Source organism: Rhinolophus sinicus, chromosome 3 (genome assembly GCF_057876585.1).
Source record: "Rhinolophus sinicus isolate RSI-liver-muscle chromosome 3, RSI-T2T, whole genome shotgun sequence".
In the NCBI taxonomy this organism is placed as follows: Eukaryota; Metazoa; Chordata; class Mammalia; order Chiroptera; family Rhinolophidae; genus Rhinolophus; species Rhinolophus sinicus.
This window is the reverse complement of record NC_142503.1, coordinates 181,625,361-181,652,680: the sequence shown is the minus strand read 5'-3', so window position 1 is coordinate 181,652,680 and position 27,320 is coordinate 181,625,361. Positions and strand designations below refer to the sequence as shown.

The 27,320-nt window shown below is 40.1% G+C and overlaps 1 protein-coding gene across 37 annotated transcripts in view; it reads right to left on the bottom strand.

Moving 5' to 3' along the window:
- Nucleotides 1–27,320, bottom strand: part of NRXN3 (neurexin 3) — a 1,515,532-nt gene that overhangs the window by 787,236 nt on the left and 700,976 nt on the right. For all 37 annotated transcript variants that reach the window (XR_012494578.2, XR_012494579.2, XM_074327130.2 and 34 more), the window contains 4 exons: nucleotides 11,746–11,865; nucleotides 2,864–3,245; nucleotides 1,736–1,926; nucleotides 778–951 (listed from right to left, as the gene is read on the bottom strand). Coding sequence is in view for 35 of the 37 variants with exons in the window: in XM_074327130.2 (XP_074183231.2) it covers nucleotides 778–951; nucleotides 1,736–1,926; nucleotides 2,864–3,245; nucleotides 11,746–11,865 (867 nt within the window). In the remaining 2 variants the exon portion in view is untranslated. The remainder of the gene's footprint in view (nucleotides 1–777; nucleotides 952–1,735; nucleotides 1,927–2,863; nucleotides 3,246–11,745; nucleotides 11,866–27,320) is intronic.

Here is a 27,320-nt window from a genome sequence, read left to right as displayed (position 1 = left end):
TTTGTAAATAATAATCCTTCCATTTATTGAGTACCTACTATGTATGTGCCAGGCATTTTATGTTTATCTCTGATATTACCTTTCAAAGCAATTTTTATTGTGCAATTTTACTGATGACGAAGGTTTAGATCAGAGAGGTTACGTAACTTGCTAAATGTCACACAGCTAACAAGAGCTACTACCTGGACTTAAATCCAGGTCTTTTTTAACATCAAAGCCCATGCTGTTCCACCACACCACACTACAGCTCTTCCTAACAAAGCCTGAGATCTAGTCAGTACTCAATAAATGTTAGTTCCTTTCCCTCATCATGGCATTCTGACACCATTTTCCTACTTCCTGCTGCGTTTACATTAAATAATGCAGTCACTTTTAGCAGCATAAGAAACATTTCATTAATGGCGCCACCCATATAAAAGTCTCTTATTTGTACCTCCCCATGTGTTAAAACATAAATAAAAGTTCTGGATGCCCTTTTGGCCATGCTAGAAGCAAAGGCACAAGTCAGGACAAGCCTGATGTCAATGCCAGGAAAAGTCCTCAATCGGCAAGTATGTGACACTGGGAAGACATCTGCCAACATACGATCTTGGAGCCTGTGGCACATGTCTTAACATACTCAATAGTGACAGGAGGACATTGATGGTGATGCAGTGTCAGATGGCAAATGGCAATGAGAGAGGGCCGGTAAACCAAGGGAGGAGGCACTGGCAGAGGCAGCAAAGAGGCTTGGTGCTTGCGACAAGGCTGTAGCTTAAAAAGAAAAAGCGGTTGTACCTTCACAGCCACGCTCAATCTGTCCACTCCGATGGAGGGCATCATTGATGAGGTCTGGCAGACGCCCGTTCAAGTCCACTGATGCCAGACATCCCTGAAAGCCATCCCGGGAAGCCACGAGCTTGGGGAGGTTGCTATACATGCCTTGGGCCAGACCAGCCATGTAGAGGTCACCTAGAAAAGAAATTAGACAGCAAAAGTGAAGGGGTAAGGATAGGAAACCATGTCAACTAAAGCAGGGCACTTTAGGCCATTTATTGGATAACAATAATACAGCTGGAGGAGAAAAACAGCATAAACAAAATAATCACCAGAGTTTCTACATCGTACAAAGAGGAAACTAATGTTTCTTACATATATGTGTCATTTGTTTTATACATATCATCTCATACATTTTAATCATCAAGTCCATTCTATAAGTATTGTTATCATTTTATGATAAAGTAAAGATTAACAACATTTCCAATAAACAATAATTTATTGAGTGCTTTTTATGTGCTCGTTACCAATAATATGCTGAGGGTTTTACAGACATTATTCCATCAAACTTCCTAACAGCCCAGAAAGGTAGTAACAATTACTATTCTCATTTTGCAAAAAAGTATACAGAAGCTGAACCAGACTAAGAAATTTTACCAAAGTCACCCAGACAGTAAATGATTCAGCTGAGATTCCAAAACCTATATCCTTTCCTCTGTACTAAGGCCTCTTCTCTTTTTGACATTTATCACCTCATCACTCAGCCCCCAAGATTTACAGAGAAAGTGAACCATCCCTTGAGCAGCAGTCAAGTAAAAACTGAATAAATTGCATTATGGTATAATTCAATGTTGTTAAAATAGGATATGCGTGATGCATCAAAAATGCATGGTGCTCCCAACCTGTAGTTTGCCTCTGGAAACAGCCTATCGATTGTAAGAAATGCTCTAAGAAGGATAAACTTCTTTACAAGGTTTACCTTTCAAATCCAGATTTTTGGCACCATTGATAACCTGAGTGACGACCTTAGTGTCCACTTTCAGGCTGTGAGTGTTACTATTGTCCCGGGTGATGACGACATTGTGCCACTGGTTGTCATTCAGGGGGCGGTCACTGTTGCCTTTGATCACATTGGGACCATTTCCGAGGTCAAACACATAGTGGATGTACCTATGAGGGAAAACAAACTGATGACTTGAGATTCCCTGAAGTAGTTTAATGGCAGTGTGTATACACCTGACACTGGGGGATTCAAATCCCACACGCTAACCTTGCATCATGAGGGAATATTTAAAGCTTGATCTAGGATATAAGAAGAGTCAGGTCCTATTCTGTCAGACTTCACTTTAATTCCATACTCATAGGGTCTGCTTCTTTGACACTATCTAGTAAAAGTCAGAGCCAGGAAGTAGTGCAGGTCGTACACTCCCAAACACTAGGGGGCAATATTTAAATTCAGTCAATCATGGATCTCTTTATTGGGTTTTGTTCTGGTTTTTGCTTTTGTTTTGACTGTTTTCCAGCACACGGTAGTAAAATGTCTTGAAGATGGAATAGCTTTTTAAATTTTTGCATATATGCTCTAATGGTAGTGCTGAAAATATCTACTGGGGGTGCCAAAAAATGTATACAACTTTACTTGTATTCATATTTTCCTATTGGTATATATTGAGTATTACAATTTTAGTACAGTTTTTTTTTTTCCTTTCTTAAAGTGTGTATACCTTTTTTTTGCACCCTCTGTGTATTTCATTTCTTCCTATAAATTTAGTGGTTGCAGATAGTACTGCCCCACAGATAGATGCAATATACCCATATTTCTCTTTTGCAAAATTAAGTCTTCTTTTTTTCCCCATAAGTTGAAAGGACTACATTTCATAGTAAAAAGCGTGACAGTATTGAGTTAGTGGAAAATTTTTAAATAAACTTATGAATTTCTCTCCCTTCCAGCCCTGATCATTACACAGATATTTTTAATCAATGAGGATGAGCACATGTATCAGGAATAGAGAGTGGAGAGTAAAACGAACACTTTTTTTTGTGTCCATATTTTATGTAAGGCTGAGCTAAGCTATCTAGTATAAACTATATGATCCCATCTACTTACCCTTTGACTAGCTCAACTGCAATGAAATCATTGCCATCACCACTATTGAAGAGAATGAAGCCATCAGCTGAGGTGGTCTTGAACTGGAAGAAGAGGTGCATGGAGGTGTAGGCCTGGAGGGTAGCCAGGCTCAGGTAGCTGCTCTTGGTCTTGAAGGTGACAGGATCGGCGATGATGTTCCTCAGTCCAAAACGAGCCTTCAGTTCACAGTAGTCAATGTCGCCATTTTTGCACAAGTCAATGTAGAGTAAGCCATTAAACATGAGGCTCTGCAAGTGGCCAATGAAACTGGAGGGGACAACGGAGATGTAACGTTTCTCAGTCATGATACCAGTTTCAATATTGTGGAATTCCAAGCGGGTATGGTCTCCCACCATCGTACCTATGAAATCATAAATGAGATACAAACAGGCAAAGTTATCGTGTTTTGTCACAGCACCCTTAACAGGTCTTTGAGGTCTAATTATTTTTCTGCATAAAGTATTCAGTTTTCCATAGTCAATTCCAGAAAAAAAAAAATACTCTAAATACAGTATATACTTGACTTAGCCTTGTGGGAGAGTTGATGATCACTACTAGCCCAGTCCAAGTTGTATGCCCTGCATTTCATGCTCCCATGCAGCTGCTCAGAATACCCCACCATATAAAGGACAATATGAGTTCATGGGTCACTCAAGTTAAACGGTAAGTTTAAAGATTAAAAAACAAGATAAAAGATAGTTATCTCCATTCAGGAAAATAATTTGGTACTGATACATACAATAAGAAGTCGTTTTTGCCCTAAACATTGTAAAGAAACAACAAACAAGTGAATGTTAGATATTCACTTCCAAATATTTCTTGGTACAATAATTCACCATGTAATAATTCAGTATCCAGTACAGTCATGCACCACGTAACGACTTTTAGGTCTACCATGGACTCTATATATGACAGTCCCATATGATTATAATGGAACTGAAAATTCCTATCACCTAGTAGCTGTAGTAACATCATGGTGCTATGTGTTACTCACCTGTTTATGGTTTAGTAGGTGTACACAAACCCACTGCATGGCCAGTCACATAAAAGTATAATATATACAATTATGTACAGTATATAATACTTGATAGTGGTACTAATTGACTGTTACTTGTTTATGTCTTTAGTATACTTTTATCATTATTTTAGAGTGTCCTCTTTCTACTTATAAAAAATATTTTGCTGTAAAGCTGTATGCTGTGTTATGCCAGCAGCAGCCTCATACATCTGGTATTTACCATCTCTTGATTGTATCATTTTCTCTTGTTCTCGATTTAAGCTCATGTTGTTTTATGCATATGCTATACAGGCATGTCGCCTAGAAGCAATAGGCTATTCTACATAGCCTATGCAGGTGGTAGGCTGTACCATCTAGGTTTGTGAAGTGTACTCTGTGATGTTCGCACAAGACGAGATCACCTAGGGATGCATCCTTAGAATGTATTCTTGTTATGAAGCAGTGAATGACTCTACTTTTGGAAAAGGTTCTATTGTGCAACATCTGTTAATTTTACCTGCCTAGTAATGGTTGCTTTTTCTGATAAAAATATCTGATTTTCCTTCGAAAAGCTACCCTTCCCCCTTCACCCTTAAACCATCTGGGCTGGACGAAGCTGACCCCATCCTAGCTCCTGAAGTAATTAAGCTACTCAGGCTGGACAACTCAACATATTTTATCACTCAGCCAGAGTATGATCTAAGGACTAAGCAGTCTTGAAACTTTAAATAGGCATCTGAATCGCCTAGAGGGCTTGTTAACATACAGTTAATTGAGCCCCACCTTCAAAGTTTATGATTCCAAAGTCTGGGCTGTGGCTTGAGAATTTGCCTTTCTAAGGAGTTCCAAGTTGATGCTTGTGTGTCTGATCTAGGAACCACCCTTAGAACCACTGCATTAGTGACAATCCAAGCTGGCCCAGTAATAATTAGCTCCAGGGCTTTAGCTAGAACACTTATGAAAGAGGCATCGGTGGCAAACAAGGCTTGCTGAAGGGGTGATTAGAAAGCCTAGAGAGCTGGAGGCCATGCGATAATCAGAGGGATTGGGCCTGCCTGAGGCAACAGGGCATCCAGAAGACAGCCATGAAATGGACAGACAGTTTCTCTAGGATGAAGTCATTGGAAGATCTGGATTCAGCCAATCAACTCTGGACTTTTTAATTCCCTTTTGTGCTTAAAGCATTTGAGTTGAGCTTCTGACATTTGTAACTAAAAGATCTCCAGCTGATACAAGTGAACTATTAGACCTTTCATTACCTAGTTTACTATTAGTGGTGAGTGACTAAAGCACGGATAATGAGGAGGGCTTGAAATAAATACATAGAGATTGGAAATTTTAACAATCAAGTCAAGGGGAACGTCACTAGTACGGCCAGAGTAGAAGGTGGCTTCCTCAAATTTTATATAAATGAATCGTATTAAAATTTAACAAGTCATGTCCTAATGCCCCAGCAATCAAAGGGAAAGGAATAGGAATTCCCTCTTCCTGTCCTCTCCTATTGTCTTCCACGTTGAAGAAATTCCACCAGCAAGATATTCCCAGTATCACTTTAACCCCCTCTTTTACAATGTTCCAGAAGAAAAGGAGAGACATAACTGTGAAGAGAAACTATCTGTGCATAGCTCAACCCCTGGCACTTCCTGTTTCTCCTTAGGGGAGCAAGATGCCTTCAAGAAACACCCAATCTGCCTGTTATCCACAATGCAGGTGTTGGAGAAGCAGGCCTTGCTTCAGGGGAGAATGCTTTCCCCAGTCCCAAATTAGTATTTGAGTGGACAATTCCATCTAATTCGGAAGTTTAATAGGTAGACGTAAGCCACATTTCTCAATATCAGTATTATCATTAATAAAAATGATATTTGACTTCTACATGCCTGCATTTCTCCCTCTATCGGTGTCAAAATCAGGTGGCAAAAGGGGGGGGGGGGACTTACATTTTCTTGGGTCCCTTAAACTTCAATATCTGGGAGATACAAGTAGATCGTACCCTCAGATGATCAATTTTAATTTCATCTCTTTAGGAGCACACTCAGACCTAATTCAAAGAATCTCTCATGAGCACAAAAATCAGATTTGTATCTTAGGAGCTTCTGTGTTGTGTGTTGACAACTAGTTACAAATCATTCTCTTAACATAAGCAAAAAATAAAATGATGGTATTGGTTAACTTAAATATAAAACTGTAATAGAACAAAAATCAAAATGCAACATAAGTACGCTAACAATTGAATAACAAGGAAAAAGAATCACTGTATAAAATTACTTAGTATTGAAAATTGGACCGATCATGAAAATGCAAAATAGCATAACCTCAATTCAATGCTCTAAAACAATGAAGTGCCTGAAATAAATACCCAATGTCAATTTGGCTCTAGCTGTTCATACCAGGGCCGGAAGCCATAGCTGGAAAATGACAGGGAGCAGAAAATCCGGCAATCTTGATGGGGACACAGGAACTGAACTGTGATGAAGCTGGTGGTCATGCTCATTTTTATTTTACAACCAATAAACAAACAAAACAATAATGAGAACTAAGACGTAATAATGGGGTGGTCACTGGTGACGACTGGGGTTCCAAAAACTATCTGAAGAGACAATTTTAAAGTCAACTAGGAGCTTTTAGAGAAATAACGGATAAACTGACCTCTAGAATTGAGGGATTAGGAAATTCTGCTCACTAGGAAATGAATTCTGCTCACTAGGAAATTTCATAAAGCAAGAAAACCATGTAAGGTGGGAAAATCATGTAAAAATTATATGAAAATCATGTAAGATTGAGATAGAAGAGAGACTGAAGAAGGGCTTCGATGATAGAAGGGAAACTAATAATGGAATTTGAATGCGTAGCCCAGGGACACAGACTGATTTCGGGTTTAGAATGACTCAGAACAACTTCCACTAGAAATTGGTGAGGGGTGGAGTAGAAGTGGTGTGGGGCCAAATTTGAAAAAGAATCGGCTTCACCATGTGCTAAAGGAATTCACTTTGCTGTGGATGGAGGTTCCCAAAAAAGTAGGGTATTTTACCAGGAGAAAGCATTGAAGAGATTGCTTAAAGTTTGAAACATGGACCAAACCAAGCAAAAACAGATTTTTTTATATCTTTGTATTGCCTAATCAGTATTAATATCTGGGAATCTTTTCGCGTATCTTCTCTGAGTGCAGTCTGTAGACTAACACTCCTTTCCATTTGAGGGTAGAATGTATGCACACTTCAGGGTAGCTGCTTTCAAATTTCAGAGGGAAGAGAACTTAGGAGAAAGGTAACAAGGAAAACCCAAGATCAGTGAATAGTCCCTACATGCCAGACATCGTGCTAGGCACTTCATAACCGCCATCAAATGTCATTATCACAATAAAATTGGTGGTAGGTATGACTATCTAGCTTTAGAGGTGAGGACACTTAGCTTTGAGAAGTCAAACAATTTGATCATAGTTCATACAGGTGGTAAATACCCAGGTGTGTTATTTCCAAAGTCCGTATCTTAATTTGTATACTATCCTGTCTACACTATACTCTCTCTGGAGAGAAGGCACAACTGGTTCCTGCATTATTGCTCAAGAAAAACTGTAGGTGGAATTTGGTGAAATGTCCATGCAGAAGCTGCTGTGATGAATTCACACTTCTTCCCTGTGGCCAGGTGTCATAATATCATTCCATCTAATCCGTGGGTAATATACCCAGCACCTTCCCTAGAACAGCCATGTTGCCTTGTGTCCTCTTCATACGTGCACTTCTGTATCTCACTACCAGCCAACAGGTGGCTTACAGACCAGCCCTCAGAGTGATGAAGTTTGTTGAGAACATAAAACTATGGAAAATTTTGGCCATGTTCAAGCTGTCCCTTCCCACGAGACATTAAGCATCTAGTGGATGAGCATGTAGGCTCTGAGGCTGGACTGTCTGGGTTATGTAACTTCTGTGCCTCATTTTTCCATGTGCAAAATAGCTATGAAGTTATCAGGATTAATGTATCAATACATCGATTAGAACAGTGCCTAGTGCTCAGACTACCTACGCAGCAGTCAGTTTTTTTTCCCTTTCTTTGAAATAGGTTAATAATTTCCTGGTTATTTCACTTATTGTTTTTTCTCTCTCTTTTTTTAAACACAAGCTCTGTTTAAGTATGGCCCACTGTTTCCCTCTTCTGGACGCCCTATAGCGTTTAGCAGAAGGGCCTGAGTATAGCAGGCACCCCTGCCATCTAAGAGGGAGGCTGTATGTAAGACATTTGCTTTGGAATCAGAGTTTGGATCATCAACGTCTCTGCACATGAGGTTCCTGACCAACACCAAGAGCTTAGCAGAGAAACAATGGGAACGGCTTAGAGGAAGCAACCTGACCTCCCATAGGCCTGGGAAGAGACGTTAAGAAAAGGAAGGCTTAAAAGTCTCAGTAAAGATTGTACATTTTATCCACAATCTTCAAGCTCCACTACTCCCAACACACTTTTCCCACAATATCAACATTTTCCAAAAGTAAATGTGAAATGCTTTACTTAAAAATAAAAAAAAAAAGAGTTTTGGCGTCAACTAAATTTGGCAAACGCTACATGTTTAATTATTGATAATTAGCAATGTGTATTAGCATATTAAATGTTCCTAATAAGTCGTATGATAAAGAAATCCACTTTGTTTTGTTTAACCTAACATTTCCCAAATCTATCTCATCATGTTTTTTGTGAATGCGAGGAAAAAGTTTTCCATGGAAAACCCAGAAAAATCATTTTTTACATCTTGGTTCTGTACGTGCAATGTGGGGTGAGGGAGGAGGAGAAGGCACCATGGACCAGAAAAGATAAAAGAGGTGGAATTTTTGTACCAGCAGGAAGTTCTGGGTGCAGTGGCCTCAGTTCTAAGGAGTATAGCCCAAGTGACGTATTCTTTTAACTTATTCTTAATAATAGAAATCCAGCTCAATCAATCAATCAATCCTTATTAAGTGTCAACTGAACTTAATACATTGCCAGGAATACATTATATTGTAATAAATGAAAACCACTAGGCTGAGGGACATTTATTTCCTTGCTTTTGATTTCTTATGAGTCTGACCTATTCTTTGCATCATTTCTACGAACTAGCTGAAAATTTGACACCCTGGGGGACCTTAGCCAGCATGAAAAGGATTGCTAAATAAACCAATAAGACACTACTTAATAACATGAGGACTGAATGGTATTTCAGTTTCATTACCTGATTTTATGACTTCTGTGAGCTAAAATTAAAATTCCCAAACCCCTTATCACTGTAAAAGCAATCCAAGGTTGTAGCTCATAAGCAAACCAGCTCTTTTCTTCTCCCAAATATCTTTATCCTTATGGCTGTTTTTTTTCCATCAGCAGCAAAGTAGGGGGTGAGGCAGCAAACGAAAGAGCGTCATTAATTTCAAATATCAAATTACTGGATAACTTGGGCATGCCATCGTTTAGTCCTGCTTTTTAATTATTAGTGGTAAAAGAAAGCACACGTTATAATTACCTTTACCCTAAAGTTTCTGTAAAAGAATAATGACCAAGGGAGGCAATACACACTACTGAACCCTCAGTTTGGTAGTTCTTTATGACACTAGCTTTCAGGGCCTGTAATTTCCTATGGAACTAAAAGGGACTCACTGTCAGGAGAGATTGGGATGAGGTCGCCATCTAGTGGCTGATATTGAAAACACGCTGTGAATAGCACCACTTTGGGCTTTACTGGGCTAAACCCAGAGCAGTCAGCAAGGCATGTGTGACTGACTCATCACCACTGCCTCCTTTGCAGGCTCTTGTCTGCCCTAACACCTCCTGAGGATTTCTTGAACAATTAATTCAAGTTGTCTGTGGGTTCTAATCTTTATACCCAATGTTCGCTTCTCTTTGCTTACATTCATCCCGTACCTTTCAGGACTGTAGCACAGTAACTTTACCTCCCACGACTAAATGATGTCTGTGTACATTTGGAAGGTTTGGGATAGGGGTGGTGGTTCTGTCTTCATTTTGGGGGGAAGGAGAGTGGGGTTGTAGTCTACCTACAGAATTGTATTCCTCACCTCACCCGAACCATTTCATTCCCTTTTCCCTGCATTTTAGACAAACCATTTTCTTATGATGGATGACAAAGTCCAGCAAGCAGCTAGATTTGGTGACTCACACAGACATGCATTTAGAGCTTAATTACAAGGCTTCCTCTAAGTTTCATGTTCCCCTTATGTAAAACGACAAGGCAATGGTGAATTACAAAGATTAAAGGAGCTGATACGTGTAAGACAGCTAACATAGTCTCTGCTGTCTGCTGGGCACTGGATATATGCCTCATGCTTTCTTCTATCATAGACTCTCCTCCTCTCCTTACACACACACACACACACGCACACACACACCTGCACACATACCTGCACACATACATACATGGCTCACTGTAATTCTTGACTCCAGAAAAATAAAAAACTCAGGCTCAGGAATGTAAAATTAAATTACAGAATCAATATTGCAGAACCTTTGTGCTGCAAAGGGCCTTGGCAATAATATAATTTCAAGTTTCAAAATGAGGAAAAAGAGGTTTAGTATATTTATCTCAAAGGCATAAAGCATTTTAGTGACAATGATTATATGAAATCCCAGGTTCCTGACTCCAACCTCACTTATCCACAGAAGATACTGCAGAAATGGCGTAGGCCACTGATTTCATTTGACAAGGCCCAGAAGTGGTTAAGTGACTTTCCCAACAAACCCTCCAGAGAATTCACATCAGAGCCCAGGTCTCTGGATGCCAGCGATGTTCCACGTGGTACTCGATGCTTCCCCACGTTTTCTCGTCCCATATGGACAAGAATTCTCCATGAACAGGCGTGCGCTGTGGTGGCATACTAGCAGAGAGTATAGACTCACAGGATGCAGCATGGAAGATGCACTGAAAGGGGCCCTCTCTGTTCACCACAGATCTCATGAATCACACTCACCCATCACATTTTGCCTGAAGATCTACTTTCATAAAACCCTCCTGCTTTCTTCAGCCCAAATTGATAACTTTCTCTTCTGATTGACAATTAAAACCTTACCCACCCAGATTAGAATCTCCTTATATATTCCTTGTCTTATTTTCAAACACCCAAGTCCTATCTAATCTACTAGATTGGTTCATGGTTTGAGGAAATGAGTAGTCTTGTGTGCTTCTTTTTTTATTTTCTATTAATACAATCCCTAGCTGTAACAGGCTGTCAAGAAATCCATATTGCTTGTGTGAGTCTCTGAACGTTCCTTACCTATGTATGGATTCATTCATTTATTCATTGCCCTCCCAGAATGTAAATTCCACCAGGCCAAAGACTGGCTTATTTATCATATTACCAGTGCCTTCTAAAGCAGTGCTTGGTACAAACCAGGTACTCAATTAATAATAACTAAATACATGAATAATTATTTAGCACCTTCTAAGAGTCATGCATTGGTCGAGGTCGTTATTTTTACCTATCATTTTCTGAATTTCTGGTTTATCCATCGCTTTCTACTAGAGAATGACTCATTCATTGAGGGAAGGAACTGATACTTGGGAGGATGATTGATATGTGATTTTTGAATAATTGGATAATAGAAGGGTCTGTAAAATTCTACATCTGTTCTCCATACACATACCCTATGCCTAAGGAGAGAGACCCATCAATATATAATTACAGTCGTGGGTCAGTTCTATAACACACACCAATGAAAGGGATTTTGCAAATACAGAGGGAGACCTTCTTAGCCTTACCTGAGCTTGTCAACAGAGAACCTGCCCTGGGACTTTTGTTAAGCAAAATAAAAAGTTTTGAAAAAACCCTTTGCTCCCTGAATGACCGAGAGGACTGTGTGAGCAAAGGGAAACGAATTTCATCATCACTTTACTCACCCTCAGCCACGTCATCGTCCACAGTTAACTTAAGGCTTTTTCCTCTCCGCACCACCCGAACGGTGTGCCATTCATTGTCGTTCAGCTTCTGCCCCGCATACAGGGTCTCAGGTCCTTTGCCTAAGGACGGTGGTAAGTGTCAAAGTTAGAATCAATCTACAAGGAGTGCTCATGGCCTCAGAGTTGTCCAAGCCACACTGGTGCACATGACCTAGTAGCATTTAAGGACTTGTATCCCTCCCACTCCCAAAGTCCATCCAGTTTCATGGATCCTTCAGGATCCTCCATAATAGTCACCAAATGCAAAAGTCTCAATTCAAATGTAATAGACAATGACAGAGCAGTAAAAGAATTAAGTGTCCTCCTTCATCGATAGATACAAGGATTGAAATGCCAGTGGCAGTAAGGGAACATTTGCAGGACACAGTAGTCAACTGTCATTTTGGTCCCCAACGTCTTAGATCCCAGATGAATTTCTTGAAAATACAGGAAATTCATTGTACATTTTAAAAACAAAAACAAAAAACATGGCCATTTAGGCATAATACACCAGTCTGGCTTTTAGAGAGTATCCACCCATTGGATGAGAAAAAAGCTCTGTAATATAGATTCTTAAACTGGCATTTCCATTAACCCATGGTCCTATCAGTGACCATATAAATCACAATAGTGACCATCACAATCACAGTAACAGCAAGGTCTAAACCCATTATTAATAATGCTCCTGAAGGGAATGTGAAGGCCTCCTGAAGGATCTCAGTGTTCATCATATTCCAATAAAACCCAAAGGCCTAAAAACATGAAATAATGTCAAGTTCCAACATTGAATCTGGCTAGGTCAAAAGGAAATTTGGTAGAACGTGGTGCCAAATAAAGGAACAAACCAAGGTTTCTCAAAAGGTCCCTGGTCGAGATGCTTGAGACGATAATCAAGTGCAGCCTCGGAAGAATCAGGTGCCATAAGGAATTACAGTGTGTGGGGCCAAAAGCCGGCAAGACAGACACTGAGGCGTTAAAACAATCTGGCTGGTAAACGGGGTGGAGGAATGTCATGTTTCACTCACCAATGAACTGAGATGTAAGTTTAAAAGACAAAGAAGATTGCGTAGAGCCAGAGAACCCAGGCCAAATTTGTTTTCTCTACGTGGATAGCTGATCCCATGCAGAAAGATGCTGCTTAAATCTTCCTGGATGAGTCATGCAGTATACGGAAAGCCCTATCTCTGGAAATAACTTGAAAAAAATGAAATGTGTAACTGACCAATAAACCCCTGTGGATAACACGTATCGGAAGAATTTCAAAAGACCATACATTTGGCTCTAACATATAGGAACACAGGGCCAGGGACATAGTAGGTGCTTTAATGAGTTCTTGTTGAATAACTGACTTTTACTAGCCACTCTCTACCCTCCTCTATTCCCAAGACTGAAGGTATTATATACTACTCAGGAAAGAAAATTTTAAAAAGAGTGTACTTGGGTAGAGATCTTTTAAACTAGGTAATTTTAAAATTTAACCTTAAATTGTGAGTAATTAGTATCCCTACTGAATGTTGGTTGTAAGAGTTATAATAGAAGTTAAAGTGTGGGGGAGTTTTCTTCTTGAAAAAATTAAACAGACTTTCAAAGCAGAATGGTTTCTTTTAATTACCATGTATTCAGCAGCCAAGCCATGGTGCAAGAAGAGGAAACTGAGGCAGAGCTTATCAGTCTCTCTGAGTTGAAGAGACAGAGCTGGGACTCCAAGGAAGGTGACGAGACAGAGCTGGGACTCCAGGACAGAATATTGGACAGAAGAGAGCCACACAGAGAGCTCCAGAGATCTGCCGAAGGTGATCTGTACTTAAAATTTTCCAGAATGTACCTACACCCCAAGTACAATCCAAATTCATAAAAAATCCTGAGAATTCAGAGAAGAAACATAGAGTGGACCAAATATACTCCAAATAGGGTAACAATGCCATGAAAGCAATGAATCTTAGGAAAAAATAATAATTCGATAATACACCACTTTATATTCAATCTTAGCGTCTCTTTGTGAGCATGACTGCCTTTAATATTATCTAAAATGTATACAATAAAACAGGATTTTCCTACATTTCAACTCACTAGATAGCACCGCTCATTAGCTCTTTAAATTTAGGTCTAAGACTGATGTAACAATCGCCTTTACAGCTGCAAACTGTGTGGACATTGGGAGAAAATGGACCATATCACGTGAGGATTTTGAAGCAAGAACAGATGTTCTTAGGAAAAAAACAATCTGCCTTTGGTGTTTTTTTTAAATGTTTTTATCCTCTTTATTCTACATGCAAATGTTTCAATGAGAAAGAAGAAAGTAAAGAAAGATGTGGGAAATATTAGCTATGGAGGCAGAACTGTTACAAATACAAGTTCTTTAAACATTTCCTATAGGTGGCATCTGTTCTTTAGGCAATTTCTGCGCATCTCTTAATTTTTATGACTGGGGACAAGACGCGAGGAAGGAATACTAACAAAACCACAGTCAGTTTAGGACACGACTACATTAGTGCCACATTAGCCACCGAGATATAAAACAACCTTTGCCTCAGTCCGGTGCATTTTAAATGCCGTTGACATTTTGCAGGTACTTCAGCTCTTGTGGTGTGTTGAAATGGCCATCATGGTCATATTAAAACAAAAATAGTTAACTGTCCGTTTGACTCTACAACTTTAGGATGTGACGGTCTGTGATCAAAAATGTGGAAAATAAATAAATAACTGAAACCTTTCATGACTCACTGCCTGGTAACATTTGATACCTCCAATCCCATTACTCTTAGTCTAACATTAAAAATAAAGATTCACAGCCATCTCATTAAAATGGCAGTTTTCTTAAACGATGAGTATTATTCAATATTGAAGCAATAAACACAGAGAGCTTCGTGAGCTTCTGGAAAACTTTTGACCTCCAAAAGTGGAGGGTCAATGGCATTTGTCTTTATTTAGTCAAGCTAAAAGGTGACTTCATCCTGCAAAGTGAGGTTTAAACTCAGCTGGAAACACAGGCAAGTGGAGGGGAAGGGCAAATCTAATCTGTAGCCTAAGCATAAATAACTCGATTGATAAGTGATGCAAGACGCAGCTCCAAGCTGAAAGCTGAAACATACAAACTGCTAGGTTTTAAAAGCAGGAGCATCTAGTCTGGGAAAGAGTTCTCTGGCAGATGCAAGCACAGAGCCAGTGAAGCAGCATCAGTTAAACAATGAATGTAAAAAGTTCTTCCCGGTAAGTCAAGAATGGTCCAGATAAGGAGAAGCTTTTTTTTTTTTTTAAGTTAGAATTTTAAATGCAATTGTTGGAAACTTAAAGCAACGACAACAAAACTCAAAGCCATCAGTTGCCTTGTAATGCCCTATTCTTTTTCGTAACTAAATGTATGATCTGCAATGAGGCACATATTGGATTTATGTAGTAGATGAATGCTTCCTTTTTTATAACGTAAGTAGTAAATATTAATCACACAAAACCCTTTGATTGCCTTTAGGCTGCTTAGATCATCACTGTTTTATCTAAATCGAGAAAACTAGTAAGTTATCTGACACCCTGTAGTTGAATTTCCCAGGTAACGATACCTGTGACTGGAAGAAGAAAGCAAAATCACAGTCGAAGATTGCCAGGATGCAGAAGTCTAAAGAACAAAGGGCCTTTAACGAATCTGTTGGGTAACACCCCCCAAATGCCCACTCTTGATCTAGTCTCTCTGCAAACTCACTTAGGAACATCTCTTTGAGTTAAGGCTTGTGTCACCGAAGATGGTCCAATTCTCTGATGAATGGGGAATATAGCACGAGGCTTCCTGCATGAGGGACACAGCCTAGGCTGTTTTCTTAAACTATCCAACAGAAACCCCATGGAAGTCCTATCTCTTTAAGAAGCCAGAACTAATCATGAAATCTAAATGAACCAATAGAAGGAAAGCACTCGTTGAGACAGAAATCGGTGCTGATTGCTTGGAAGAAGATGGCACTCAGATGTTGGCAGATTGTTCCCCATTTTGGCAGAGAATGGGAGCAGGTGAGGAAAATCCATAGTGGGACAGTATGAAAGGCACCCCCCTGCAGAAGGTGGACTTTGGATTTTAATTATTTTTCATTTGTTTGTTTGTTTACTTATTTATTTATAGCAGACTGTTCATATTCATTTTTTATTCCCCCCAGGAGCAATATAACCAGAAAAACAACAAGATATCCCCAATACACATTAGTTCGTCACTATACTTCTCAGACCCGACCAAACCAACTAACACAGATGGTTTTGCTCATAGGCAGGGAGTACAAATTCCTTCCATTCTACACAAAGTGCAGTTTCCAAAAGTGGGTGGGTAACATTTGAAAACTATTTTTGCTTGGGGTGGGGAGGGGGCAACAACTAAGGGGGCAATACCTGTACCATAACCATGTTGCTTTACCTGAACATCTTTCTATTTGTGCAAGAAGGAAAAAGAAACAATAACTCCATTTCTGTTGGCACTCTGCTTCACACGAATCAAACTTTCTACAATGCATAAAAAATATGACATTTTTCTCCCTTAGCAAGGTAGAGTGATTATACCTCCAAATGATATGGTAAATACATACTCAAAATGATTGTCTGGGTTAAGTTTAAAGAACATCAAAAATATTTAAAAAGAGAAAACTTACCTTAGTTCCCACCAGCGCCTTAGGTTAGGCTGACTGAGCCAGGACAAGCATTTTACTAAGCCTACAGCACATTTTATTTTATCAGTCTTCCTACCCGGAGAGAATAGATTAGGCAAGTAAAAGCAGGGGGGAAGAGGAAGAAGAATGTGACGAAAGAATAAGGGGAGTGACAGGGAAATAGAAAAGAAGCACTTATTTCTTGTCCAAACATTTTTCAGATTTTGGTTTTCTTTGGGTTGACAGTTCAATAGAGGTTAGAGGTGTTTTGTTTTGTTTTTATAATTTTCCCCCCAAAAGCATTCGTTTTCTTTGAAAACTTTTAAAATCATATTTATTTAAAGAGTCAGTTTGGCAAAACATTTCATAGAGATCATTTCATTCTCACTGGGATTCTCAAGTCTCGGGAAGAGCTGTCAGACTTCCTACAATGGATGTGAAAAGCACAGGAAGCTTTCTGGAACCTTTTCCTAAAAGCCTCCCAATGAAGTGCATGAGAAAAGACAGGTGACCCAGTTACTCAACCTGAGACAAAAACTGTCCTGGAGGAACTGCTTCCAGATAAACCACTAAAAACACCACCAATATTTATTAGGCTTGAATACTTAGATGTACCACCGAGCCTGCCACATATAATGTTGAACTATGGATGGCCCATCCCTTTCCTATGGTTCGTCCCCTACTCTGCTCTTCCAGGTGCTACGAGAGTACTGTTACTACCCTTTGGCAGTGTATCACAGAGACGATTTACTCATATATTTAACAAATTGAGTATTGACATGGGGCCAGGCACCATTCGTGTGGAAGATGACAAACGGTCCCTGCCCTTACACAGCTCACAGTCTACTTTAACATGGGATAGGTCAAAGGGCAATACACAAATTAAAGAACATGAGATAATTTCAAATAGGGTTGATTTCTGTGAAGAAAATAAAATAGGGTAACATAATGAAAAGTAATTGGTGCGGGGAGCGAGACTAGAGGATTGACTACTTTACAGAATATTCCAGAAAGGGCTCTCTGTGGTGATTTCTCTATTCTTGATCTGAGTACCTGGTTGGATGGAGAGCTAGTAAATGAGATGGTCAGAAAAGACTTCTCTGAGGAGGTACATTTGAGAAGGAGCCAAGCATGCAAATATCTGAGGGGCTGGGAGCATAAAGGGCGGAAGCCAGAAGGAGGCTGGCATGTCAGAGGAACAAAAAGGAGCCCATCATGGTTGGAGTGTGTGTCCAAGGGAGAGAGTGTGGTCGGAGAGAAGGTGGAGGCGTAGGCAGAGGCCAGGTCACAAGAGGCCCTAGACAACAGAACCTGAATGTTGTTCTAAATGCAACTGGAAGCCACTAGGCGATTTTAAGCAAGGGGATCATATGATGTACTTTTAGTTTAAAAGATCATTCTGGTTGCTATGGATGCATTGGACCAAAAAAAATAAATTTAGTAAAAGGCCAATAATGGAAACAAGATGTTCTGGGAAGCTGGTAAAGGGAGCAAATGAAACAGACTTGGATTACAGAGGTAGCACTAGAAAATGGAAGTGTCAGACTTGGGATGTATTTTAGAAGGGGGGTCAACAGGGCTTGAGATTGGTTTGGGAGGTGAAGTGGGAGTGAAAGAGGGAGAGAAAGGAATCAATGGTGGCTCCTAGGTTTGGTCTGAGAACCTGGGTGGATGGAGGCATCCTCAACTGACAAGGGAAACCAGAAAAAGTAAGACGTGTTTAACCCTTTCCTGACTGTTACTTGTGTCTTTCCTACCTAGTAGCAGTCACACTTTATACAATCTCCTGGTAACTTCCTCCTGCTGAGAAGTGTGAATTAAAGTTCACTGCTTGCATGATTTTCTTAGAACAATGTTAATTTGCACCTTGAGCCACCATTGCCCACTATTGACACAAGGTTATTGGTTCCTGTTGTTTTTCTTTCTGTCTCCTCCCTCCCTCCCTCCCTCCCTCCCTCCCTCCCTCCCTCCCTCCCTCCCTCCCTCCCTCCCTCCCTCCCTCCTTTTCTTTCTTCCACTCTTCTCTCCCTCTTTCCTTTTTCCTTTTTTTCCTGCATGGTTTCAGCTATGTGCTCTAGCTCAAGCCTTGGGTCTGGAACAAAGAGTGCCCCTAACATTACAAAGCAAACCCTGTCAGCCCATTTCATAAGATGTCTAAATTCTGATCACGGTGTAAAATGAACCCGTTCATCTCGGCTGGGAGACTCGACATCTCAATTTTGAAGTGGAATGAATCCAGGGCAGATATATCTCCGAAGGAACAAGTGACTCCACAAAAGAGGAGAAGGAATCTTGCCCTCAATTTACTGCTAAATCTCTACCTTAAGTCGTAAATTTACAGCATTGCTTAAGAGTGGTGAGCTGAGGACAATCTCCAGATTTCTTGTGATAATCTCTCTCCATGAAGCCACTTTTCAAGAGATGAGGGCAATTTGCTCAGGGATAGGAAGAAAGAGGCTGCTGTGAATATTGATTCTACACTTATTTAAAAATAACTTTCTAAAATATACAAGTACTTTCCCATCATTGTCATGATATAATTAATCCAAATTAGTCTTCTTTTGATGACTTGAAATGTTATTGTGCCACAGGTTCCTTCTGACTGTGTGACCTTATTGTTCAACACTAAAGACAGATATTGTAGGTGATGGAGAGACTGGAGCTAAAGAGATTTGAACCAGGATCTACATTGGAACCTACTCCTCTTAATAAATTTCCAATTTAAATCTGTTTCCTTATGAATTGACCCTGTTGTGATAAAAAGCAGAATAAAAAGTGTTTAATTATGAATTGAAAGGTCTAGTTCATTAATCCTAATAATTAATACTTTGCTTTAAATAGGGATTAAGAGAGGCATAGTACATCTTCCATTAGTGTTCTCTCATGTATTTCCATAACTTCTCTACCTTCATCCATCCTTTCTCACCCTCCTCTGACGCTCCCAGGGGGAAGTAGACACCTCTCCAGTAATTCAGCTGTAGTTGTATTTTGTAAATTATCACCTGTCCCTTGTATTGCATTTTGTGTGTGTTTGCTTTAATATCCATTGCCTCCACTTCTGTGCCCTTTGAGGGAGAAGAACATGCGATATTTCTAATCCCCAACAACTAAGCAGAGTACCTTACACTAAGAAGGTGCTCAACATATTAGGACAAAAAACAAACAAACTAGTGAGTGAATAAATAGAATTGAGTGCATTAAATACAAAATTAGCAGACAGGTTGAGGGAGGGAGAAGAAATAAAAGGGGAACAGAAGGGAGTTGAAAACTGTATTTTAGCCATACATGAATTGGACCCACTTGGAAAGTTACTTAGTATAGCAATAAACACATATAATTGAACTACAAAGTGAATACATAGAATTAGATGAAAAACCAATGGCAGAGTAAATTTGTTGAGGGTGGAAGAAGAGAAGAACGGTGAGTAGAAGAATGCTATACATCGCATTTTGACAGCTGAGTGAATTAGGAGCTAATTCCCAATTCATTTTGGAACTAGAAGACACCAGGCAGCAGATATAAATAAAATAAAGATACTACTTTTCATTTTAAATATATTTTTCCCAGCCAGAAAAAAATATATAGCTTTCTGAGAAACTGACGTGAGGATGAAAGTAACATTTATAAAGGGGGGCCAGTTGCTCTGCATACATGATTGCATTTAGTTTTGTAACATGAAGCTGATACCATTTACTGCAGCTTTACAAATAAAGAGGCAGAGCGAAGCTCCACAGCCTGTCCAGATGACACAGCGATGGGACTCAATGCCCAGTCAGTCTGTCTGCAAAATCTCTCCACTGGGCTGTGTTTGTTCTCACAGCTTCGTCGTCATGGTTAGGCCCCTGGGTTGTCCCTGTCTAGAGATTTGAGGAGGAATAAGGGGAGGCCAAGTAAAGGACATGGAGGGGATGGGAGAACATGAAACAGAAAATCTCATTTGAGGGTTCATGACAAGTATGATCTGATTTTACATTTTTTTAAATTTTTTTAAATTTATTTGCAAGACTAGGGTCAAGTCCTAACACATGGAACATACTAACAAAGCTAAAAGAAGTGCAAAGTTTATATCAGAAATGAAAATGGAGGGTAAATAGGTCACACTTGCGTGTACTTATGGCAAACACTTTTGGTGCCCTCAGCCACGTCCCTGTAGCCAATCTCAGATTTCAGCCACGGAAGCATCAGACAGTCATTATCAACTCACACAGTCTAATAGTCCCCACTGTACGCAGGGCCAGCCCTTGGACCTTCTGTGAAGTCTCACCTGCCTTCCATGCCTGCATGAAAGAGTCACCAAGTAGTGAGGAAGAGGAGAAGAGGGCTGTCAAACAATGAGAGGGATGGAGCTAATAGATGAGAGACCCAATCTCCTGTCATTTGAGTGGACCATTTTTAGAAGCATCCATTACTACACCCTCCATCTCCCCCACATCCACATGACTCACAGCAGAAAACTTGACAATAGACACTCGCATTGATGTTTCTACTTTCACTGCTCATTCTCTCTGCTGCTTTAGTCTCGCTCTTGGGGATCCCTCTTAAACAAACCACCTGACACAAGTCCTTGTCTCAGGCTCTCCTATCAAGGGAGCTCAGAACAAGATGACACTTATATAGCACTTGATCATTTCCTCCCTAGTAACTCAAACATTACAACCACCCTGTGAGGTAGGAAGTATCAATTGCCTATGACGAGATGGCTTTCCCAGGGTCACAAGGCTATTAAATTATGAAATTAATCCAAGATTCCAGGCATCCTGACTCCATAGATGGTACTCTTCCCCTTAACCTTTAGCTGCATGAAGTCCATGAAGTCCAGAGAGGACAGGAAACAGTGGTCTCCTATCACCATCAAGGGCAGATGTAGTGGCTATTGTTGTAAATTACCAAATATTGACCAAACTCTTGAGGTTGTGAGGAAGTGGCATAGATCTCTGACAGCAATCACTGGGACCTTTCCCATGCTTCCGTGATGACCCACAGGGACGGGGGGAGGAGGGGGTGGCTTTTGAGAAAGTGAGATCACCATCATTCTTAATTAGCTTAGATCTATTCAAGACAAAAGCTAGGAGACACAGTATCCATACCCAACGTCCATTCAGGTTCTATGTTTCTAAATAATTACCATATCCCAGATGGGAGGTTTTATTTTAGATATAAAGATATGGTCACTGGGTTTTAAAAGTACCCCAAGGCAGAGTGCTGTGAAATGGCATTTCTGTATCACTCCCCATGTTTATAGCACCTCCCTCCCAAAATAGAAAGCACTAAATATAAGCTAAGAATGGCAAAGAAGTGATATTTCCAGCCTATCTCATTGGAATGGCAATTACAAGATCTAGTGGCTTATGAGATTGGTGGCATTAGCTGCCCCCCCCCCCACTGTGGACAGAGGGAACTGCCCCACAGAATGGTCCCTGTCACCTGATCCTCTTAGCATCTGGTTTGTGCAGTTGGGGGATCCAGAAAGACACATTAGCAGAACAATCACCTCATTCTGGTCCTAGTTCACGAATATGATGATCCTCACTCCTAAAATAGTATGTATGTAGGTTTGAAAACATGAGAAATTATAGCTCTCCATCTCCCTAGGAATATTATCTCTTTATGGTATCCACAAAAATAAAACTTGCAAGACAAGCACATAGAGGAACAAATTAAAATGAGAACATCAACAAAAATAGATGAAGAGTATTTCAATTCAAATGTGTTTGTCTCCCCTGAAGCAAGACTTAAATGCAACTGACCCGAGGCATCAAATGTGGCTTTGGGTAAGGCACGCGAAGTGACTACAACAACTAATTTTCATACGCTGTCTTTACACCTTTGTGCAATGGTTTGGGTAGAGCATGGTAGTGAACTCAGACTGCTGACTGCTTTATCCATGCACCCTGAATTTCTGATTAGTTGGGGGTATCAAGCAAAGGAAACTGTTCTTACCAAAAAAGTTAAAATCACCACCCATCTCCACTGTACAAAGGAAAATGAGTTTAATTAGAAAGTTCAGTGCCTACAATAAAGGCATTGTGGATGTTTCTGGGGGCACAGAGATGAAAAAGACACATTCGCTGCAATCAAAGAGTTCAGAGTCTACTGGGGAGTTGAAGAAATAAAAACCAACTGTGTGGGAGGAATTGGTACAGAGGTGTGCACTGGGTACCCTGCTGGTGGTCTACTCAGTCTGTCTGGAAATCTAAGTCGTTAACTATCCTTTTCTCTTCACATTTTTCATATAGGATCACATAAATCCCATAAGACAGAGACCAAGACCTTCATTTCTGTAGCCTTCTCAGCTCTAAATAGCAATGTCCTCAACATGCACAGTGGATTCTCAAAATTGAAGAATGAATAAATAAACTTCTCCTCACACTTGCATTAAACTCTGGGCTCTGGTAACAAGAGCTAATATGTATGTTTTACCTATCAAATACCCGTCACCAACACCATTCTGAGTGTCTTACCTATATTGATTAATTTAATACTCCCATCAAGTCCATAAAATCCGCTGTGGTTGATTTCATTATTTTTGGCAATATTTGCAGCCCCTTCCTATCAGCCTTTTCCTTTATGGGTCCATTGTTTATGGAGGACTGTATTTCCTGTCTCATTATGTTAAGCATTTTGTGTGGCTTTCTTCATAGCCAAAGAAATATGAGCAGAAGTGGCTTAGGCCACTAAGGAGTTTTAAGAGCTATCAAGTAGTCCCACTAGCTCTCATTTTCCTTTGCTATGAATCCAAGATGTGACAGATTTGAGCTGACGACTTCCAGGATTTGAATCTCAGCAGCCTGGTTCCATTTTTCCCTTGACTAGTAGTACACTCTACCACCTCTCTTCGCCAAGGGATGAACCCAAGATGGCTAAGACACGCAAAAATTAATCTTCACAATGAAATATTCTACACCTGGTCTACGGGGAAAAAATGTAAAGCTATTAAATCAATGTATACAATGGATATGCCTTTAATTTCTGGGTGAATAAAAGAGAAAGGCCAAGAAGAAAAAGAAGGCAAAATAAAATGGGAGAAGAGAGAAATACAGAGAAAATCACAGGGGAGAAACAGATTAAGAGAAATCTCAATATTTGTCAGATTGCTCAGAGGTAAATCTCTCTTCTAGAAAAATAAAACTCTTACGATTTTTATCTTTAAAATGCTGTCAGAACACAGAATATATGAAAGTGTTTAGAAACATGTATTTTAGAAGCATGAAATTACCTGGATTTTTTTCCACTTTCATAAAATAAACTCCTCTGTTTGGGAGCCATGTAGGATGACAAGTGGCACATCTCACCCAGGGGAATGCCATTTATATGCATGGAACAGTCCTGTCATTTTAACTTTCAGATTTTTCAGAGCTGTTGAGGAGTAATGTAGGCCAGTGGTTTTCACACGTTAAACTTAATGAGAGCGTCTGTGGAAAATGTTAAAAATCCAGATCCAAGAACTCCAGACCTTTTGTCTTTTGCCAACCTTTATTTCTCTCTGGAACTCCATTTTCCTATTTTAATTTTTTTCAGGCTATCATCTCTTATTTTCTCTCCTCCCAGTATGTCTCTTAAGGTCATCACGACCCAGTCCCTCAAGCCATTAAGTGACAGTCATTGTGAACTCGAACTCTCTCTCCTCTTGCACTGGAGCCATAGCCAAGCGAGGCGGTTCTGTCTCCTACCGTGTTCCCCGAAAATAAGACATAGCTGGACCATCAGCTCTAATGCATCTTTTGGAGCAAAAATTAATATAGGATCCAGTCTTATTTTAATATAAGACCGGTATAATACAATATAATATAATACAATACAATACCTCGTCTTACATTATTTTTTGCTCCAAAAGATGAATTAGAGCTGATGGTCCGGCTAGGTCTTATTTTCAGGGAAACATGGCAGGTATTGCCTGAATGTACTCTCTCCATTAGACCGAATCCTACTGCACTGGCTCTGGCCTTCCTCCACTGTCACTTTAGGTATTGCTATAGCTGTGTTCTCAATCTCCCTATCTATCAACCTTTCACACTGGGGGCAGAATTATCGTTCTTCAACAGAAATTTCTTCACGTCAGTTCCTACTTAAAATCCTCAGAGCTACTAAGTGTCTAGGTGCCATGGAGGCATACAAAGGCCTTAGGGATTTGGCCCCAGCATAAATTTTTAGAGCCTCACCTTTCATATCACATGTAATATTCCATCTACACAAGACTGTACCTGGTTATTTCATCAGCTGAACCCTATGTATTCTCAGAACCTAAATCAAATATTTCCACATCAAAGCTCTTCCCATCAATTCCTTAAACTTCTGATAACTATTTCTTTCATCTGCATAGTACAGAACAAGAACATTAACACCTTCGTAAGGTTTTGTGAGGAATAATCAAGGCAAGACATGTCTAACACTTAATAGTGACTAGTGCCTAGTACATGCTAAGGGGATGTTACCAATTGTTCTGATGGTTTAAATACCTTTCTCCCTACCATGCATGTGATTATGACGCTCACATTCAAGGCCTGAGTAGAGCCCATAGCAAACTAAAATTTCAACACTATCATATCATGGCAGATATCCTTAACTCCATCACATCACAAAACTAAATTGGAACATGACATCTGCAAGCAAAGAGATGGTTTTCATGAAAGTGTATTTCCTCTCTCCTCCATCTCTCCTTTCCTCCCTCTCTGTCCTTCTTATTGGTTGAAGAAGAAACAGGGAGGAAGAAATACCATAACAGGCCACCTATTATGGACCAAGTATACTATTTTCTATGTCCCACTTAACTCTAATAAACGTAATTATCTAATACTGTATGATGTTTGGATTTCTCGTCGATTTTATGGTGGTGGGGGTGGAAGTGGCAGAACGAGGCTCAGAGAGTTTAAAAAACAAGAATAAGATCATTTAGGTTGAAAGTGGCAGAAATCAGGTTGAAACCCGTATCTCTGTGCTCCAAAAGCAGCTTTTTATCCAGGGTTTTATCAATTTTTCCATGAGACAAATACTTTTATTAGCCAATATATTAGAACTCGAGATCAGTATCAGTGGCTGGTAAAATAATACTGCTCATATATCACTTAGAGCTATTTTTCAATTTTTACAATATATTCTATCAATAATTTTATGACAAAGATGATTTTAAAGACATCCTCTCAAGATACTCATTTTTGTTTCTTTTTATACATTACTGGGAATTCTTCTCCATTCCGATGTATTTGGCAGATTTTTAGGTACCAACCCCACTTGAAAAAATAATTTCAAAGCCATAATTCAGTGAAGAGATCATTCTTTTTCCCTAAACCTTTCGTGCCTGGCATCTGGGCACCAGCACTTCTCCAGGTCTGAATCATGGGTTGTGGTTCCCATAGCTGGGGATAGAGGCTCAGTGTGAAGAGAGGAAAAGTTAAGAGTCAACGACAGGGCTGCTGAAGGTCACAGGGAAGGCTGGGGTGAAGCAGCGACAAGACTCTTGAAGGTTGGTGATGAGCTAGTTGGTGAGGGAGGGGAGGAGGGTGCTGTGAGGAGAGGAATTAGGAGGGACTTGGGACCACTTTGAAGAGTATATGGTGGCTCCATGCTTGAGGTCCATGTCCTTCTGGGGTAATTCCTCTTGGACAAACCTATGCATTGGCTCCAGAACTACCGTGTTTCCCTGAAAATAAGACCTAGTCAGACAATCAGCAGTAATGTGTCTAATGCGTCTAAAATTAATATGACCCGGTCTTATTTTACTATAATATAAGACCAGGTCTTTATGATATGATATGATATGATATGATATGATATGATATGATATGATATGATATGATATGATATGATACTGGGTCTTATATTAATTTTTGCTCCAAAAGACGCATTAGAGCTGATTGTCCACCTAGATCTTATTTTCGGGGAAACACGGTATATACGCTATACTGGCTCCTCACTACACTGTCTACTCAGATGACCTTTTACCTCCAACCCAACACTGGTCCACTGTGGCGTAAGACAACCTCACAGTTCTCCCTACTCGCTGACGCAGAAGCAAGCTCTCTCAGATTTTCCAGGATCCTAAATGATGCTTCCTTTCTACACCCTTTTTGCTAAAGGTGGGTCTTGTAGGATGCAAAGCACTAAAATAGGGTCCTTGTCCATTTCACAGGGTAATTAGACAGTCCCAGAGATGGCACAGGGCTTGCCAGGGTAAAGGGCTGTGGGAGACTAGTAGGAATGATGGGACACAAAGTAAGTGCTATACTTTGCATCAAGGCTTCATATTTAATTCTCACAATACTGTGAAGTAAGCATTATAATCCCATTTTAGAGATGATGAAAGTAAGAAACATAGATATTAATTTATCTTGGCCAAAGGCAGACAACCAGGTAATAGCTCCAAATCCAGGTTTATCTGAATATCCGTCCTGTGTTCTTATACTAAACTGCCTCTGGATGGATGATGAAAATGTGAGTGGCGTGCAGGACCAGGCATAGTGACCAGTGCTGTCCTGTGGGAGCAGGAATGGAGGTTTGGAGAAAACAACCTGGTACCGGGACCAAAGGTGCTTCCCTGAACTAATACTCAGGATGGGTGAGAATGGGGTGGTGGCTGAGGCAGCGGGGAAATCCCAAGGAGTATTATGGATGAAGAAATGTAAATCTCTGTGGCTCTCAATCATGGGCTGGGGGAGGGGATATTTGCATGCTGGGGTATTTGATCATTCAGTGAGCTTACACTGACAGGGACCTGCCTGGAACATCTGTCGGAACTCGTGTCCCACAATTAGATTCCTGGTGGCTCACCCTGGTCTCAATAACCTTTCTGTTTCCCACTGATTTTGAGTTAACGCTGGCGGCAGACTCCATGTGGCCAGCGACGGGGCCTATCTTTTTCAGGTTTAGTCCAAAGCCTAGATATGACAGTTACTCAACATACGTTTATATGAATGTATA